Source organism: Haplochromis burtoni, unplaced genomic scaffold (assembly GCF_018398535.1).
Source record: "Haplochromis burtoni strain Fernald_Lab_line unplaced genomic scaffold, NCSU_Asbu1 Contig_208, whole genome shotgun sequence".
Classification (NCBI taxonomy): Eukaryota; Metazoa; Chordata; class Actinopteri; order Cichliformes; family Cichlidae; genus Haplochromis; species Haplochromis burtoni.
Genome location: NW_024582569.1, coordinates 854,039 through 870,776, shown reverse-complemented (window position 1 = coordinate 870,776; position 16,738 = coordinate 854,039). Strand labels below are relative to the sequence as shown.

The 16,738-nt window shown below is 40.1% G+C and overlaps 1 protein-coding gene across 22 annotated transcripts in view; it reads left to right on the top strand.

Annotated features, from left to right (window-relative positions):
* The window catches only part of adgrb2 (adhesion G protein-coupled receptor B2), a 252,436-nt gene that overhangs the window by 152,505 nt on the left and 83,193 nt on the right, over positions 1-16,738 (top strand). For all 22 annotated transcript variants that reach the window (XR_006055069.1, XR_006055070.1, XR_006055071.1 and 19 more), the window contains 3 exons: positions 3,895-3,982; positions 4,778-4,880; positions 14,147-14,190. Coding sequence is in view for 19 of the 22 variants with exons in the window: in XM_014338041.2 (XP_014193527.1) it covers positions 3,895-3,982; positions 4,778-4,880; positions 14,147-14,190 (235 nt within the window). In the remaining 3 variants the exon portion in view is untranslated. The remainder of the gene's footprint in view (positions 1-3,894; positions 3,983-4,777; positions 4,881-14,146; positions 14,191-16,738) is intronic.

The window sequence follows — 16,738 nt, the reverse complement described above, 5'->3', positions numbered from 1 at the left end:
CACGAATTATATCGGTGTATGTGGTTTGAATTAAAGCAAATACTTGCCTGTAACTGCCATTGCGCTAACTGGATTAGGGATTTACAGGCATGCTCAATGAACTCATTGCTGTAGCGAGTGGTCCCATGGATTATTATGAACACAAGTCATACTTTAAACATCTAGATTAGAGTAAAAAGACAAGGGGCTAAATCACAAACACACAACGGATAGAGATGGAGACAGGGATGTCAGGACTGTCCATAGAGACGGTGGTCTCATAGGAAACTGGTGGTCTTTTTGCGGTCTTTTTCCTTAGTTGACAGAAACTTGGAGTGGGAATTAGTAATTATACACTTGGGAACACAGTTGAATAGATGATTCTAGTGTTCAATCTGCAGGAAATTATTTTGCAGACTTGTAAAAATTTGCATCCAGAGAACATGTCAGTGTTCCAGCTGAAAATTGACAGGAATAGGCCTATAGTGGCTTGGCAAGAAAAAGTAGTTAAAAGATGTAAAAAGGTATGAAAGGTGCTATAATTTGTGATGCCAACCAATAATAAACACTAGCTCTGCTCATTTTCCTTGGCCAACTGTTTGCCAGAATTAGAGTGGTAACCATTCTAGGCAGCTGCTTCCTGTGGGTATTTTTAGGACTTTGAACCAAGGTAGCTCATCACTGCATTGCACAATTGCCCGAAAAGCCTTTTTCCACAAAGGTTCAGTGTGGTTCTTTCTGGAAATACTTTATCCAGGCAGTGTCCTTATTACCTAAACCATACACAGTTTCCAGTAGGCAGAAAACATGCCACCTATAATTACAAGCTGGAAATACACCAGATCAGTGCAAATCAGTGCCATGGGAATTCATGCAGACTTATTAGTAGTGAGCTGCTGAGGCAAAGACCATCAGCTGCATTGGATATTCACAATCTCATATACACGTGTCTTGAAAAGTTGGCTCAGTTTAGAAGTTTCCAAAATTTAAAGCAATTGAGCAACTTAGAAGTTAAATAGAAGGCAGTTAGTGGTAATATTGGCATCACTGAACCAAAGCAGCCTGAGCCTGATCAATATGTTTATTTAAGCAGGAGACCACACTTGTTGTGGTGTGCAAAACAGAAAAGTACAGAAAATTAAGGAAGAAAGAAAAAAACAACTGACAAGGAGCTTTCTGTCTTCGATTAAATTGCTAAGTTATGGCTTAGAATCAACTGCAAGAATATATTCTCCTGATAAATGACATATTAAAGTTCACAGCTGGTGACTGGTGGTTTGCCATTTTCCTGGATTACAGCTGACCACCAATCATTTAGATGTTTAGCAAGGGCAGAGTGACAAAAAGTCTGTTCATGGGAAATTAGAGTTTTGTGATTGAGTGCTTTTGTGGTATTAATCATCCTCAAGCGTAGGAGTGCCACCCCCTCACATAGATTTACCATTTACCCATAATACATTGACTTTCTCATTTGCATGCCTTGGCAGACACTGTCCAATTAGGATCCATCAAACTTGCAGGCTTTCTCATGCTGACTTTGATCTGTTTTTTTTGCCTCCTCGCAAGTCTCACAATTGCGTTTTTTTTCCACAGTTGAGATCTTTTTGTCTCTTCCTCTTTCTCTTCTCGTCTGTCTTTGCATAGCTATCTCTCTTCCCAAGTATTACCTCTTAGGCAGCAGGCAGACAGATTTTGGATGAGTCACCCAGTGTGTCTGATACCATCAGCCCTCTCTGTCTCCCCCCCCACACTCTCTCTGCTGATGCCTCTCCGTTGCTTCTCTCAGCCTAAAAGGGCAAAGGAGGGAGTGGCATCTCTCAGCATGAACTCTTTCCCTCATACTTTCCCCCTTCTGCTTCCTTCTGCCTCCTCTCACTTGAGACAAAGTGACATTTACAGAGGGACACTACATCTCCTTGGGAGCTCCTGCTCTTTTTGGCAAAAGAACACTCAATAGAGCGATGGAAGGCAAGGGGGTGTAAAAGAGGACTATTGAAAAGAGTGAAAAAGTTGAAAAGTGCATGGGAGAATAGCAACAACAACAGAGATGGATAAGAGGGGTGTGTGCTGAGGTGGAGGAGAAGAGGAAGAAAGGGGATTTGGAACTAACATGAAGCGAGAGGGACAAGGACAGTGTCTGAAGTTGTCTGACACACTGACTTTTCTTTACTCATGTTTCGTGCATGTTGGTAAAAGGCTTGCTTTTAGGAATGAGGTTTTGATACTTCAGCAGTTCTAGATACACAGTAATGCTGAGCTACTATAACTGCTCAAAGGAAACAAAGTGACACAGTGTCTCCACCCACACAAAGTGTGAAACCAGCGTCTTGCACCTGACTTACGTTTTCAGCTGAGAAGCATAATTACTCTGGATATGGAATGTGTAGCTGCCAGAAACTTTGGGAAGGTGCTGCAATATTCTCACGTTTCTTATTTTGATGTAGCCACCAGAGCATGTTAGTGTCATTTAAGGAGTACATTTAAATTAGGCTGAAATGTTGATGGTTGATGAGACAGGTAAATCTAATTATTTAGTTGACCAGTGCAACTTAGCTCAAACTTAATTTATGTTAAATAGTAAAACTACAGACTTTATGGAAAATCATCAGGCTTATCCTTAAAGAAAAGAGGGTTATTAGGTTTAAGCTATCCTGTCCACATCCTTCATTTCTCCACTATCTTCTATTGTCTATTATCAATGTACCAGAGGTGCTGCACTGTTAAATCAATCACATTATACATACTACTACTCACCGGTTACGTGGAAGGGCAAACACAGACCTGTCTGAAGGAGTTTATGAATGAAACAGATGAATAATGAATGCAATCCAGGTTTTGATGAAATGTCAGGAGATCAAGTTATGTTTGTTTCTTACAGCTGCATGCATATAGGTCATGCATATTTAAACAGTGGTAAACATTAGGAGCGTTCATAGCGACTAATTTTCTGGGCATTTAAACAAGAGAACAAACCTGCAGCAGCATAGTGTAAAAGAAAACATTTCAAACTGCGCACACTTTAAATGCGCAATGTTAAATATTAGCCAAGCATATATTATATCTGTATTTTAGGAGATACGTGAAACTGTTAATTACCTTCTTGATTAATTCAAGCGTGTTTTAAATGTTGCTGAAATTTGCAACACTGTGCGTTGTATGACATTGCAAATTCATAGGGTTTTATTTTATTATATTTTGCAGAGTTATCTAACCTTAGCAGTGCTAGTAGCAGTAGCATTGGTTTCTTCCTTGGTAGGCTCAATACCCCAGTGCAGAATATGGTTACACATGACTTCAGTTACTGATTTATATTTCAGTTTATCCCAACAAAGCCAACATACGGCCATTTTTAAAATTAGTTTTTACATCAAAGTACTGCAGAAATGCTGGTTAGCTCTACAGGTTAGAACTGCTCTCTTTACTTTCCCTGTCACTAGTCTACAACTTCTATTCTCAGAAATCGCGAGAGAGTGGCCAGTGGTGTCCTAACAACTTTGAGCCAGTACATACTGTTACTTGTATTTCTGACACTGATTAGCAAGGGCAGCAATAAATCATACAGAGCATTTATGCACCACAGCCCAAAGTTGCGTCTTGAACTTGTCACAAGTGTCATGTCATTTTCATTGTGCTCCTAGCATCAGTGTATAGCCATTGATGAGTTTTAGCAGATTCTAGTCTAGAGTTGTTTGACTTTTTTTGGGGGGGGTTGAAATAAAATGTTAGATATGAAATATTTTCCATTTGCCTCAAGCTGTTTTTGTTGTTGTGAAAATTTCATTGCATTGTAGTTTTCAGCAACAAGAGCCTTTGAACAAGATAACAAGGGGGATATGGAATAAACCGGCCGATGGGCTGAAAGATTTGGAGTTTATTTTGAAGGTATTAAAACGTACTGATTTTCTTTTCTTTCAGAGCAAGAAGCCGAAACAGAATCTACAATGTACTATGTCATTGGAGCCATCTTGTACAGGACACTTGGCATCATTTTACCTCCAGCGACGTGAGTACTTAATTATTCTTTATTGTTATTGAGGATTTAAAACCACATTTCATTCTTATCTTTTCGCTGTCCTTTCTTTTACCTTTCTGTAACTCATTTTTTTCTTGCGCTTTGTCTGACTTTTTAATCTCTCTCGTGGTCTCTTCATTCTTACAACAGTCTCTCTTTATTTCTGTGCATTTTCAATTTTTTCCTTCCCTTCTTTCGAACTTCCAGTTCTCCATATGTCTTTTCTTCCCTTTTACAACTCTGCTGCTTCTCTTGTGTCCTTGCACCTGCTTACCACACTTATCAAAAAGCACACTTCCCTAGATGTTTCCCCCTTCCTTTGAGTTGTCAGTATATTTTTGGAAGTGTACACTGAGCTTGGATTGGGTGTGGGCCTAATGGGTCCCAAAACTTGCATAGAACATGCAGTAATAAAAGTTAGAAGAAATCAGGAGGTTGTGAAAAAGGCCATTGTGATATGGTGTTTGTGCTGGCCCCGGGCCCTTTTATTCAGGTCACTGCTCTTGGTTGTGGATTAGCTGGATCTGTTAAAACCCTTTTCACTCTGTAGCCATGCTGAATGTTAATGGGTGCAGTATTCTGTTTTTAGTCAGGCGCTCTCTTTCTTCTCTCTTTTAGATTTCCTCACCTCCTACTAGTTTGCTTTTGTTATTTGTTGGTATTTGTATGTATTATTTTTGGTCTTTCTCCAAAGTCATAGAGCCCATTCAGCTCCATCTTAAATGTACACCAACACTTGTCTAAAAAACAAAAAAGATAACAATAAAAAAACCAATGTCTCTACAGTCCGCCTGCAGTGATCAACTCCAAAATCCTGACCGTGACAATACGACCGGAACCACAACCCAGTGAGCCCATGGTGGTGGTGGAGCTGTCACCGCTATTAAATGTAAGTATATAAAAGGCTGTTTTCTTTTCTCTGGCAACTATTCAAGACCGCTAAGCTTCTGCTTCGGACCACTGAGAAAAAGTTAGATTGTCTTGTAAGCAGTTTTAAGGGATGAAAGAATGCATCACATCATGTTTTTTATTTTCATCATCTAAACTTTCCCAAATGAAAAAAAAACCCCCAAAACATTTAAAATAAATGAAGTAGATGAAGTTTTTTCTAGTGCAAGGGTTTGAATTTTTCTGCTTGTAGTAAGTATTTTCCAAGAAAATAAATTTGTTTAAGGCTTTAAGCAACTCCTCTTCTCCCAGCCGACCCATGTTTTCTAAGTTCAGATGAAGCTCAAAGTGCTGCATGCTATAAAGCGCCATAGTGCTCGGTGAATTGCCTGAATAAACGCAGACCTTTTTGACTTCCCTGTATCGCGCTGTCTCCTGGTAGCTGTTCAGTTTATATTACATTGGAGTGCGTTATTATAACGACTCATGGGGTGTCTTCAGCGGAAAAGGACTAAGTGCTAGTTTAATGAGAGGCATGCTTCACGACCTCGATGTGATGTGGGTTTCTTTGGGCATTCTGCTGTGTAAAGGTGGACATAGTTTTGAAGATAATGTTAAATATTTAACAGCTCCCTCCTGACAACACACACACACACAACCTCCTTCAGCTATCTTAGTGAGGACCTTCATTGACATAATGCTTTCCCTAGCCCCTTACCCTAACCCTAACCATTAAAAATGAATGCCTAACCCTAACCCTTACCTTAAACCTAACCATAACCTAATTATAACCCTGACACTAAAACCACATTTTGAGCCTCAAAAATGCCTTTAAATGCCTTCAAATTTGTGAGGACCGGGTTGTGTGTCCTCACAAGTGACTGTTGGTTCTCACAAGTATAGTAGAATGCAGATTTTGGTCCTCACAAAGATAGCTAGACAGGAACACACACACACACACTATATATATTGACGAAGACATGCTAAAATGAAAGTGGAATCAGTCTCTTGCTGTGTTGACCAGGACTTGAGGGTCAAAAGTATTGCAAAGTTTCATTTAGAAAGACTTAGTATTCATTCGCTATTCCCTGTGAGTTCATCTCCCTGCTGTAAACCACTGATTCATTACACAATTATGGCAGTTTCTTTATATGCCTCTATCTTTTATCTTCCTATTATTCTGCTTTTTAACGCTTTTGGCAAAGCAAAGGTATTGGAGGTTGCACATCCTCTTTCTAGCAGATGATGTCTTAATGCTGATCCTTGCATGCTGCTTTGTACTATAAACCAGAGGCTCCCGCTGAGGACGGACACTTATCTGGCACACAGCCCAGGGCTGACACATATAGTAGATCACATGCACACCCTAAACCAGTGGATGAGATGCCATTGTTACTATTTTAAACAATATATCCTATGTATATCAAATTATTCTAAACATTGGGGTGGGAATTGTAAATGGAATTTTTTTTAAAGGAAGACAATTAATGCAGCAGATGCATCTAGTCCCTTGATATGCCATGCATCAGAAATGCTCTGCCCTATATTACTCATTAATCAACTGAATAGTCTCAAGTTAAATTAAAGCAGCAACAGTATGGCCCTTGCACCTCAGTGAACATCCAGGTGTGCTGAAGGTAAGACGTGTTACGCGGTAACATGAATGAATTAAGCCTGGGATGCTAATTGGGTGTTGTATAAATTTACCGCTAATCACCTGTGAACACTAGGTGGCGATAAAGAGTGTCCACCAACTAAAAGTCCTGCTGCTGCACGTAATTTGATAAACCACTAATGAAAGTTTCATGTAGATGAAGTGATGATGATTATCACCTAATGCTTACTTCATGTTGCTACTAGTACTTCAATAAAGCGATTGTAGGTGGCGCTGTAGAATCATGTTGAACCGCCCATGTTTAAGACCCAAAAATACATAGATTTTCACCAGACCTGACACATGTGCAAAATTTCATGAAGGTGTGTCAGCAGCTTATCCTTGCTGACACAGGGCTGGACAGTTCGCCATTCCATCTTATGGCTAAAGGAGAAGCATGATGGTTTTACAGTGGCCTTGCACACAGACTACAGGCAACTTTGCAGATGTTGTCTATAAGTTGTTGTTGGTTATAAGAGGCAGTGTCACAAACAATCGGTCTGTGTGCTACTCTTGTTTGTGCTGTTATTGGTCCTTGCCAGCCACAGAGAAGAGCGGGTTATAACATACAAAAAAGCTGAAGCAAAACTGTATGTATAAAAAAATGACAAGAGTATGGAAAGGCTTGGAAAAATCTGGAATAGCAACGACAGCACATTGCCATTAACTGCTCCAGACAAATAGCTACATTGGGCTGCACAACCTAGTTAGAGGTGCCTTTACTTGGGAGATTTTCTATAGTAAGAACTGTAGTATCTAGCCATCCCAAGGAATGTACCTATCTCCCTTCTGGAGGTAGGTACAGGAAAGGTCGACAATGGTAGAAACCTTAGCCTCAACAGGATGAATCTGGTCATAAAGGTTCCTTCAAAAGTTAGGTGACAGTAGCCTTGCCAAACTCACATATTGCCAAGTTTAGTGTCAGAGAAGCTTCTGCTAATCAATCAAAAAAATGATTCATTGTTGCAATGTGCTATGCCCAATGGGGAAAATAAATAACCACATCAACTAGATAAATATTGCAGTTTGAAACATTACCCAGGACGGTGGTCATTAGCCTTTGAAAGGTCACAGGTGCATTTTTCATCTCAAAAGACCATCACAGTACACTGCAAAAAGTGATCAGGCGTAACAAATGCTGAGACTTCAAAAGCTATTTCAGCAAGCAGGATTTGCCAGTAACCTGTAAGGAGGTCTAACTTACTGACATCTGTTGCTGAGCTGATGCTGTCTATACAGTCCTCAGCGTGAGGTATCGGAAAAAAAACAGACACTAGCTGTGTCCCAAAACGTAGGCCGAATCCTTCGGAGGACCCGGTCTTCGGTCTACATGGACCAGGTCCTTCGAAGACCGAAAAGGACGGAAGTGCGAGGTTGTGAAATGCGACAGTCTAGCCTTCAGATTTGCGTCACCGCTGTCTCGGTGGAGTTTAATAAACTCGGCCGTCTGCTCTTTGCTATCTAAAATATAACAGAACACTGGCGTAAATTCTTGACCCTCTCACAGTTTGTTTGATGTTTATTCAGCTGTGTGAAAATCCCAGAGAAACCCACCCGAGGGATTAATAAAGTTTTGTTTAATCTAATCTACTCTAATAACTTTGATCTACGCCAAACCGATTTACTGCAGAACAAATAAAACATCGAAAAAAGCCAAACAATTACATTTTTAAGTCATCCGAGTGACTTATATATTATCTTTAACCTGAGAAAACGATGAAGCCGGGAGTCCCGCTGCTCTCGCCGGGTCGAGTGACCATTGAACCCCCCCGGCTAGCTATCGAGCGGGTGGGTAACAGACGTCTCTGAAAATGTCGGAGCACTTTTGCAAATATGCAATGTCTTAATAAACCAAGCAGATATTTGAAGTTTACATGGCTACTTTCTCGCCTGAAAGTATGTTAAAAGTTTGTTTTGTGACCCAGAAAGATTAATAAGAGTAATATTAAAACTTAATAGCGGCCGCCATTGTTGGGAATTGGAATTGGCTGGGTCGTGCTATGAATTCTGGGATACGGTGGGCCACACCTGACCGATCCTTCAAATTCGGGGAAATAAAGGACGCATTTGTTGGCTGCATTTGAAGGAGTCGACGAATTTGGACAGCCTTCGTCACCTAGCTGTGACGTAATCGGCCTTCGAATGCGGCCTCCGAAGGATGCAGCCTACGTTTTAGGACACAGCTACTGTCTGCGTTCACTTGTGAGGAAGCGTTGAGTGCCATCTGAGTTTGCCGTGACCAGACAGGGAGAACTCAGCGGACTAGAATTAGGTTTGCTTATGTTGTGTTCCAGCGAGTACTTTACTCCGTTCTTCGTCATCTCTTTCAATTCAAATGTTATTTAATTTAAAATTTAATTTGAAGTGTGCCGCTATGACAGCAAATCACCTTTGCTACACATATGTTATTCCTCCCAAGAAGGTTCTTTCTGAAACGTAAGTCAAACGGATCAGTTGTCATGCTCACAGCTGTTAACAGACCCAAAAACCAAACAGTCTCCAAAACCAAACTTCCACCATCTAGTGCTGGTATGAGAAGTCCTCGACATGTGCTCCCAACTATGTTACATTCCCAAAATGGTCTACAGGTACCATAATACTAGATGGGGGAACATGAGGAGTTTGTTTGGGTTGGTTTAAACAATTTATTGCCAAAATGTTAACAATGAAGCATAAGGCGAGTACACCAAACAAAAAAAGCTCAAACTTAAAATAAAACTCCATCAACAAATTACCTTAGTTAAAAGAAAGGTTACAAATCTATACATCAACTACATATCAACCAAAGAAAAATAGGAGAAAAAGGTGTACGTCAAAAGAAAATGGCAGCTCTCCCTTACAAGTTTCTTCTGGCGACTGCAAGAGAAGGCAGAACAGCTAAGGATAAATCTTTTAGGTTTAGCAAGAAAAAAACAAGAAAGGCAGAAACTTAGGAAAGCTAACCAAAACAGGTAAGGCTTCACAACCAAAAAGATTGGTCAGCTTTTATCAACTTTGAAGAGGCTGCAGGATTCCGAATTCAGCCAAGGACATGAAAAACAAGATCATCAAGAGTCAGTAGTAGGGAAGGGTGGAAGTCAGGACCTGGAAGCAGCACAGTAAATATTTCCTCATCCTAATCTTTATATTTTTTAAAAGGAATATAATACCTGTTTTTGGAAATATTTGGAAGAAATTCACAGAAGCACAGGGAGTACATAGAAAAAAAACAAGCAGGAAAACCCCGACTGAAGTTTAAGTGAGGAACCTTTCTGTGAGGTGAGAGTGCTAACCACAGCACCACTCTGCCTTCATTTAAACTGTAACCAGGTTTTAATCATAGCCACACAATTCTGTAATTGCTACTTGAAATTAATTGGGCTTTTAGCAGCTCCTGAATACAAAATACAATAGAGAATATTAAAAGAAGCTGAGCAACGTCATGTCTTCTAGTACTAAAATAGGCTATATTTTTGATAGAACTTCATTACAGGGAGTGCAGAATTATTAGGCAAGTTGTGTTTTTGAGGAATAATTTTATTATTGAACAACAACCATGTTCTCAATGAACCCAAAAAACTCATTAATATCAAAGCTGAATGTTTTTGGAAGTAGTTTTTAGTTTGTTTTTAGTTTTAGCTATTTTAGGGGGATATCTGTGTGTGCAGGTGACTATTACTGTGCATAATTATTAGGCAACTTAACAAAAAACAAATATATACCCATTTCAATTATTTATTTTTACCAGTGAAACCAATATAACATCTCCACATTCACAAATATACATTTCTGACATTCAAAAACAAAACAAAAACAAATCAGCGACCAATATAGCCACCTTTCTTTGCAAGGACACTCAAAAGCCTGCCATCCATGGATTCTGTCAGTGTTTTGATCTGTTCACCATCAACATTGCGTGCAGCAGCAACCACAGCCTCCCAGACACTGTTCAGAGAGGTGTACTGTTTTCCCTCCTTGTAAATCTCACATTTGATGATGGACCACAGGTTCTCAATGGGGTTCAGATCAGGTGAACAAGGTAGGCCATGTCATTAGTTTTTCTTCTTTTATACCCTTTCTTGCCAGCCACGCTGTGGAGTACTTGGACGCGTGTGATGGAGCATTGTCCTGCATGAAAATCATGTTTTTCTTGAAGGATGCAGACTTCTTCCTGTACCACTGCTTGAAGAAGGTGTCTTCCAGAAACTGGCAGTAGGACTGGGAGTTGAGCTTGACTCCATCCTCAACCCGAAAAGGCCCCACAAGCTCATCTTTGATGATACCAGCCCAAACCAGTACTCCACCTCCACCTTGCTGGCGTCTGAGTCGGACTGGAGCTCTCTGCCCTTTACCAATCCAGCCACGGGCCCATCCATCTGGCCCATCAAGACTCACTCTCATTTCATCAGTCCATAAAACCTTAGAAAAATCAGTCTTGAGATATTTCTTGGCCCAGTCTTGACGTTTCAGCTTGTGTGTCTTGTTCAGTGGTGGTCGTCTTTCAGCCTTTCTTACCTTGGCCATGTCTCTGAGTATTGCACACCTTGTGCTTTTGGGCACTCCAGTGATGTTGCAGCTCTGAAATATGGCCAAACTGGTGGCAAGTGGCATCTTGGCAGCTGCACGCTTGACTTTTCTCAGTTCATGGGCAGTTATTTTGCGCCTTGGTTTTTCCACACGCTTCTTGCGACCCTGTTGACTATTTTGAATGAAACGCTTGATTGTTCGATGATCACGCTTCAGAAGCTTTGCAATTTTGAGACTGCTGCATCCCTCTGCAAGATATCTCACTATTTTTGACTTTTCTGAGCCTGTCAAGTCCTTCTTTTGACCCATTTTGCCAAAGGAAAGGACGTTGCCTAATAATTATGCACACCTGATATAGGGTGTTGATGTCATTAGACCACACCCCTTCTCATTACAGAGATGCACATCACCTAATATGCTTAATTGGTAGTAGGCTTTCGAGCCTATACAGCTTGGAGTAAGACAACATGCATGAAGAGGATGATGTGGACAAAATACTCATTTGCCTAATAATTCTGCACTCCCTGTAAAGGTAACAACTCCTGAGTAGGAGCGCCTGTAAAGGTTACATTTAGACAGAGTCGGCTAACAAGCAGCCAGTGATCTAGATGTTAACTCTTGAGAATAATAACTTCAAATGTCTACCAAAGAAAAAAATAGTTCCAGTTTTTCCATATAATATTAATACAGCATTAATAATGCTTTTTCTTTAAAAGGGCAGAATACAGTGTCTTCTGTAGTTGTGTCGACTTTGGCCAATGTAGAAACATCCAGCTGCTACAGCAGTGGCCTGGCAACAGCTGCCTCAGGCTTCACTCTCATAGGGGAATGTTAGGGTCTCTGTGCTGGGTCATGTCTTCTCTGAGAGGACATCTGCTCCAGTCAGACTCCCTGTGTATCTCCCCGGTGTCCTAATGTGTGTGTGCGTGGGTATGTGTGTCTTTAATGGTAGGTAGAAAGCAGGAGGCCAGAAAGTCCTGTGTCCCTGCTGTAGACCATATGCCAAGTGTTACACCACAACCCCTCCTTCAACCATCCTTAATGTAGCCTTTTAAATTATGAAAGAAAGTTCTGGTTAGCTTGAGCCATAAGCTTTCCTGGTAATTTCAATGTAATCTAGGTCATTTTCATCAGTCAAAAAGCCTCATCCTGGTTTTCTCCATTTCATACTCTAAACCTATGATCTTAAAGTGAAGGGCTTTTAAGACCAGAGCAGTCATGTTTTGTTACATTAGCTCATTTCATCATATTAGCTTAGCCCATTCACAGCCAGTATTCATTATTGCATGTATTGCTGAATGCGTTAAAGGAAACTGCTGTTCCTTTAAAGAGAGGAAAAAAAGACAGAGTATTTAAGGTAGGTACCAGCTATCACTGTCCACAAATGCCACTGTTAGAATTGCAGAGGCACGTTTCTCCCTTTGATAACCATCAGCTGAGCAGACGCTGTCATTATGCAAAGTATGAGCACTAAAAAAAGAGGCAGACACTGCAGGAGTGCACAGGTGTCAATCCCGCTGTAGCGAATGGTCCAATAGGACACTCGTTGATTGATAGCTGAATGCTAACAGAGCTCAGCACGCTAATGCACGCCACGGGACATCTATAGTCGGTGGTGGCTGTCTGTGTGTGAGGCTGAACAAAGCACTGTCATCCATCAATCCGTGTCACCCAGTCTCTGATCCCGAGTATATAAATGTTGCATCATCCTGTCCTTTCAAGTCCAGTCATGCAGAGATCCCTGGATGCACTGATTCATTGGAGATCAGTAATGAACTGTTCAGAGAAGGAAGGATGACCTTGCCTGTAGAGGAATAAATCCTTACAATTCAGGCTACAATGTGCATGTCTTACTTCCCTTCTTTTTTGTCAATTTCAAATATAGTTAATTATCAGAAAGCATTTTAACTTGAGAAGTAATTTCTTCAGATTTTCCTGAGGCTTCAGTTAAGATCACATTATCCTTTTTATAATCTACACAGCACTCTGGCTGTCGGCTTACTGCTATAATCCCCTTTGCCATAAGGGGGAGCTCAAAGGCAAAGTGCCTAATGCAGGATTCAGGAAGGGCCAACATAATGGTAGATTTTCCTCTGCGTTGGCCCAGTGGAATACCAGCATTTCAGTTGTGGATACTAAAATTGAAGCTGAACTCTTTTTTGTTACCCCACAGAACCAAGAAAATGTTTTTAATAGTTGGTTCTTAAATAGTTGCTGATTTTGTCAGGTCCAAAGCGCCATTTTAAGTGTTTTCAGTCACTTGATTGAAGCAAAAATGTTTCAAATAACCATTTGATTCAGACAAAACCAAGTCACAGTCCACTCGTTACCAAGCACACAGGTTGAAAGGACATAGAGGCTCCATTTAAAAAGTGATCGATGCAGAGATCACTGAAGATCTCTGGTGGAACAAGTTGCTATGAGCTGGTTAAAGATATTGATCCCATGATTGATTCTCTGATTGAGTCATGACAAGTCTTTCTTTGCCACCACATGCCACTGAGCGAACTTTAGCTTCAATGACTAAATGGATTAAGGGTAAGCTGAGAGAAAATCACCAGCATCCAGTTACTTTGACTTTGCTTTTTTAAAAAGAAAAAAATGGTACATTAGTGAAACTTTGCACACTCTTAAAGGGCCAAATGTTTAATTAATAACATTTTACTTCATAGCTTTTTACACTTAACTGACTACTTTTTGCTGTGGTTGCACTTAAGTGAAGAATGTTAATGTTTTTACCCCACAGGATGTTTACGACCCTAGTTATTGTCCATGAAATGGCTTTTCCTTTGTCATCCCTAAAACTCTCAATTTATAGCTCATGCACCTTTTTTTCTCTTCGGCTGCAGCAGCAGAAGCAGCTGTTTGCTGCGTTGTCCTCTGACAATGACTCTTTTTCCATCTCTCCCTCCTGTCGTCTATCTCAATCCTTCACTTTCATTGTCTGTTTACTTCTTACCGTCATCCATGCAGCATCACTCTTTCTCCTCTGGCAATGAGCTATTCTGTGTTCTCTCTCTGCTGCCTTCTCTCTCACTCATCCTCTTGACTGGCAATAACAGCTTATCTTCTCCTCTCCCCCCCTCCCCTCACCCTGTATCTTGCAGGGTACATCAGATCCTCAGTGCGTTGTCTGGGACTATGGAAACCCGTAAGTTACTCACAGTGACTCTGACACTCGTGTAAATGTTTGTGTGTACAGTGCAGAAATACATGTCTGTCAGTCAAAAAAAAAAAAAAAAATCCAAATGATTTTGTGTGCGTGTGTGTGTGTGTGTGTGTGTGTGTCAATGTTTATCTCGCATGTGTGTTCATGCCCAGTCAGATTCATTTTATTAATGATCTGATAACATTGTAATGAAGTTCTCAGAGTTTCTCTTTATTAAATTAGTCAGTGGGAACAAACAGCGTTATTTCACTGCTGCTAACAGTTCAACTGCAGGCTAACTCAGAACTCCTCTGTGGGTGCAGCTTTTTCTCTATTGCAGTTCTCTTGTGTAGCGTTTACCTTGTTGGCAGTTTAATTTGCATTTCTTTACTTCTTAACAGACATACTATCTAAGTACATCACAAACGGTTTTCTTTTTTTCTTTGCTCTGTATTGTGGGCCAGCTGGTGAACTAAAAAATATAAACCAGGACAATTGATCATCCTGCATTCACCATTAACCCACATATTGATCGGATAGTCTGTCAATACCAAAGTTATAAGAAACAAAGTTAAAACCAGGCTTTGGTTTCAGTTCATGGCCTAGTTACACTTTAAGTATAAACGCAAAAATTAAGGAAATTTGTTTTTGGCCAGTTATTTCTTTCTTGTAACAGTCTTGCTTGAGAATAAAGCTTATACCATTGGAAAGCCTTCATTTTCCCTTAAATGATGCCGTGTTTTGTGAGGGGGTTGAGCAACAGAGTCGATTACGTGGGTTGCACAGTGAAAAACGTACCAAATCTTTTCTTCCAATGCCAAACAGCTTATTCTGCTATTGACTATTGTTTGATGCCATTTATTGGATTGGATGGTTGAAGTCTGAAGAAACAAGGCATATTGTCAATCTGTAAATGTATTCATTTTTAAAAATGGGGGTTTAGCAGCATGTGGACCCGAACAGTATTTGTTAGTCAGCCAACACACCACAATGACTGACTTGCAACAAATGCTGGTTGAAGAACCAGGTGGTTAGGTGAGCGGTCTACCAACCTACCAGGGTCAGTGAATCAAATCTGGGCTCTTAGAGGCACTGTGTTGAATGAAGGATTTGCCTGATTTGTCCCATTATTTGTGTGATGTGTGTTTTGAATGTTAGATAAAAGTGCTCAGGTGTAGATAAAGAAACACTTTATGAATGTGTAAGTGTTATTGGATGAAAGAAAGCAAGCGCTTTGAGTACCCAAATTAAGTAGAAAGGTGCTATATAAGTACCAGTGCCTTTAATGTAGTGAGTGTGGGTAATCAACTGTATGAAAGATGGGAGATGTTGTTAGATCCTGGATATCAATTTCACATTTGAGCAATGCCCGTGAATTTTCTTTTACTGATTTTATTTTGTTCTGGCTGTGAATCTGGCTGTAGTTCATTTAAAAATGCTAGAGCTGTATTGTAGCTTAACAAATAACTAAAAGCTAATGATCATCTGTTGTGCCTCAAAGGAGACCCCTAATGATGTGCAGAAAATTAAAGGTAGCCATTAAGTGTGGTAACTCTAAATTGGTCACACACTGAAGCATGTATTAAAAGCATTAAAAGTGTGCACGCTGTCGACAGTCCCCAAAGCATCGAAAACATGTCATTAATGGAAGAAAATTCCAGTACCAATGTTGCCACATTCATTCTCTCCCAGTTCAGCAATGTTGGACCTTGGAATCTTTAAACCAAACGAATTAAGATATTTAAAGTTTTGCACTTGTTGATATTTGTGTTAACAAATTTTACATCCCAAATTCTTAACCTGTGTATGTTTTAGACTGGAATTTGGCATAATAGTCTGCTTTGGTAGGAGTTCTTGTTAACCTTGACCAGCACTAAATTTCAAAAAATCAAGTAATTTAGTTTAGATTGTTGAGTGCATCAACAAAGTCACTATTTGTGAAGGAATTTCATAATTTCACATTTCAAGTAGGTTCTAGTTTGATTCTGAATGTAAATTGGTCATGTGAATTCCTGTATATACAAATGACAACAGATTGCAAATGCCAATTCATTGAGTAGAATATAACTGGTCTATCTTCTTATCCATCTATTTTATCGTTTTTGTTTCACCACCATCTTGACCAAAGTCATTTTGAAGATGGCAATCGACTGCAAGTGATCGCAAACCTGGTTCCTGTCTTCACAGCAGCTTTTTCAAAAGCAATGAGATTGCAATCATATGTCACGCTGTAGTCTCCACCCATGCTTTCTTTTAGCTTGACTGTAAGATTAGCTGCAATTCTGACAGACCAGAGGAGCTAAATACAAGTTTACAAAAACCCATGGCCCAGCTACCATCCTCTGCACAACTGCAATCTGCAAGCTGATTCACAACCCACTTGCACCCCCGATCCTCATCTCATGTTGTATCGTACAATTTGGTTTAGTTCAATTGTATTTATGTAGCACCAGATCACAATAAAAGTTGCTTCATGGCACTTTATCTCGTAAGGTAAAGACTCTACATTAACAGGGAGAAATCACCAACAACAATCCCCCTATGACACTGG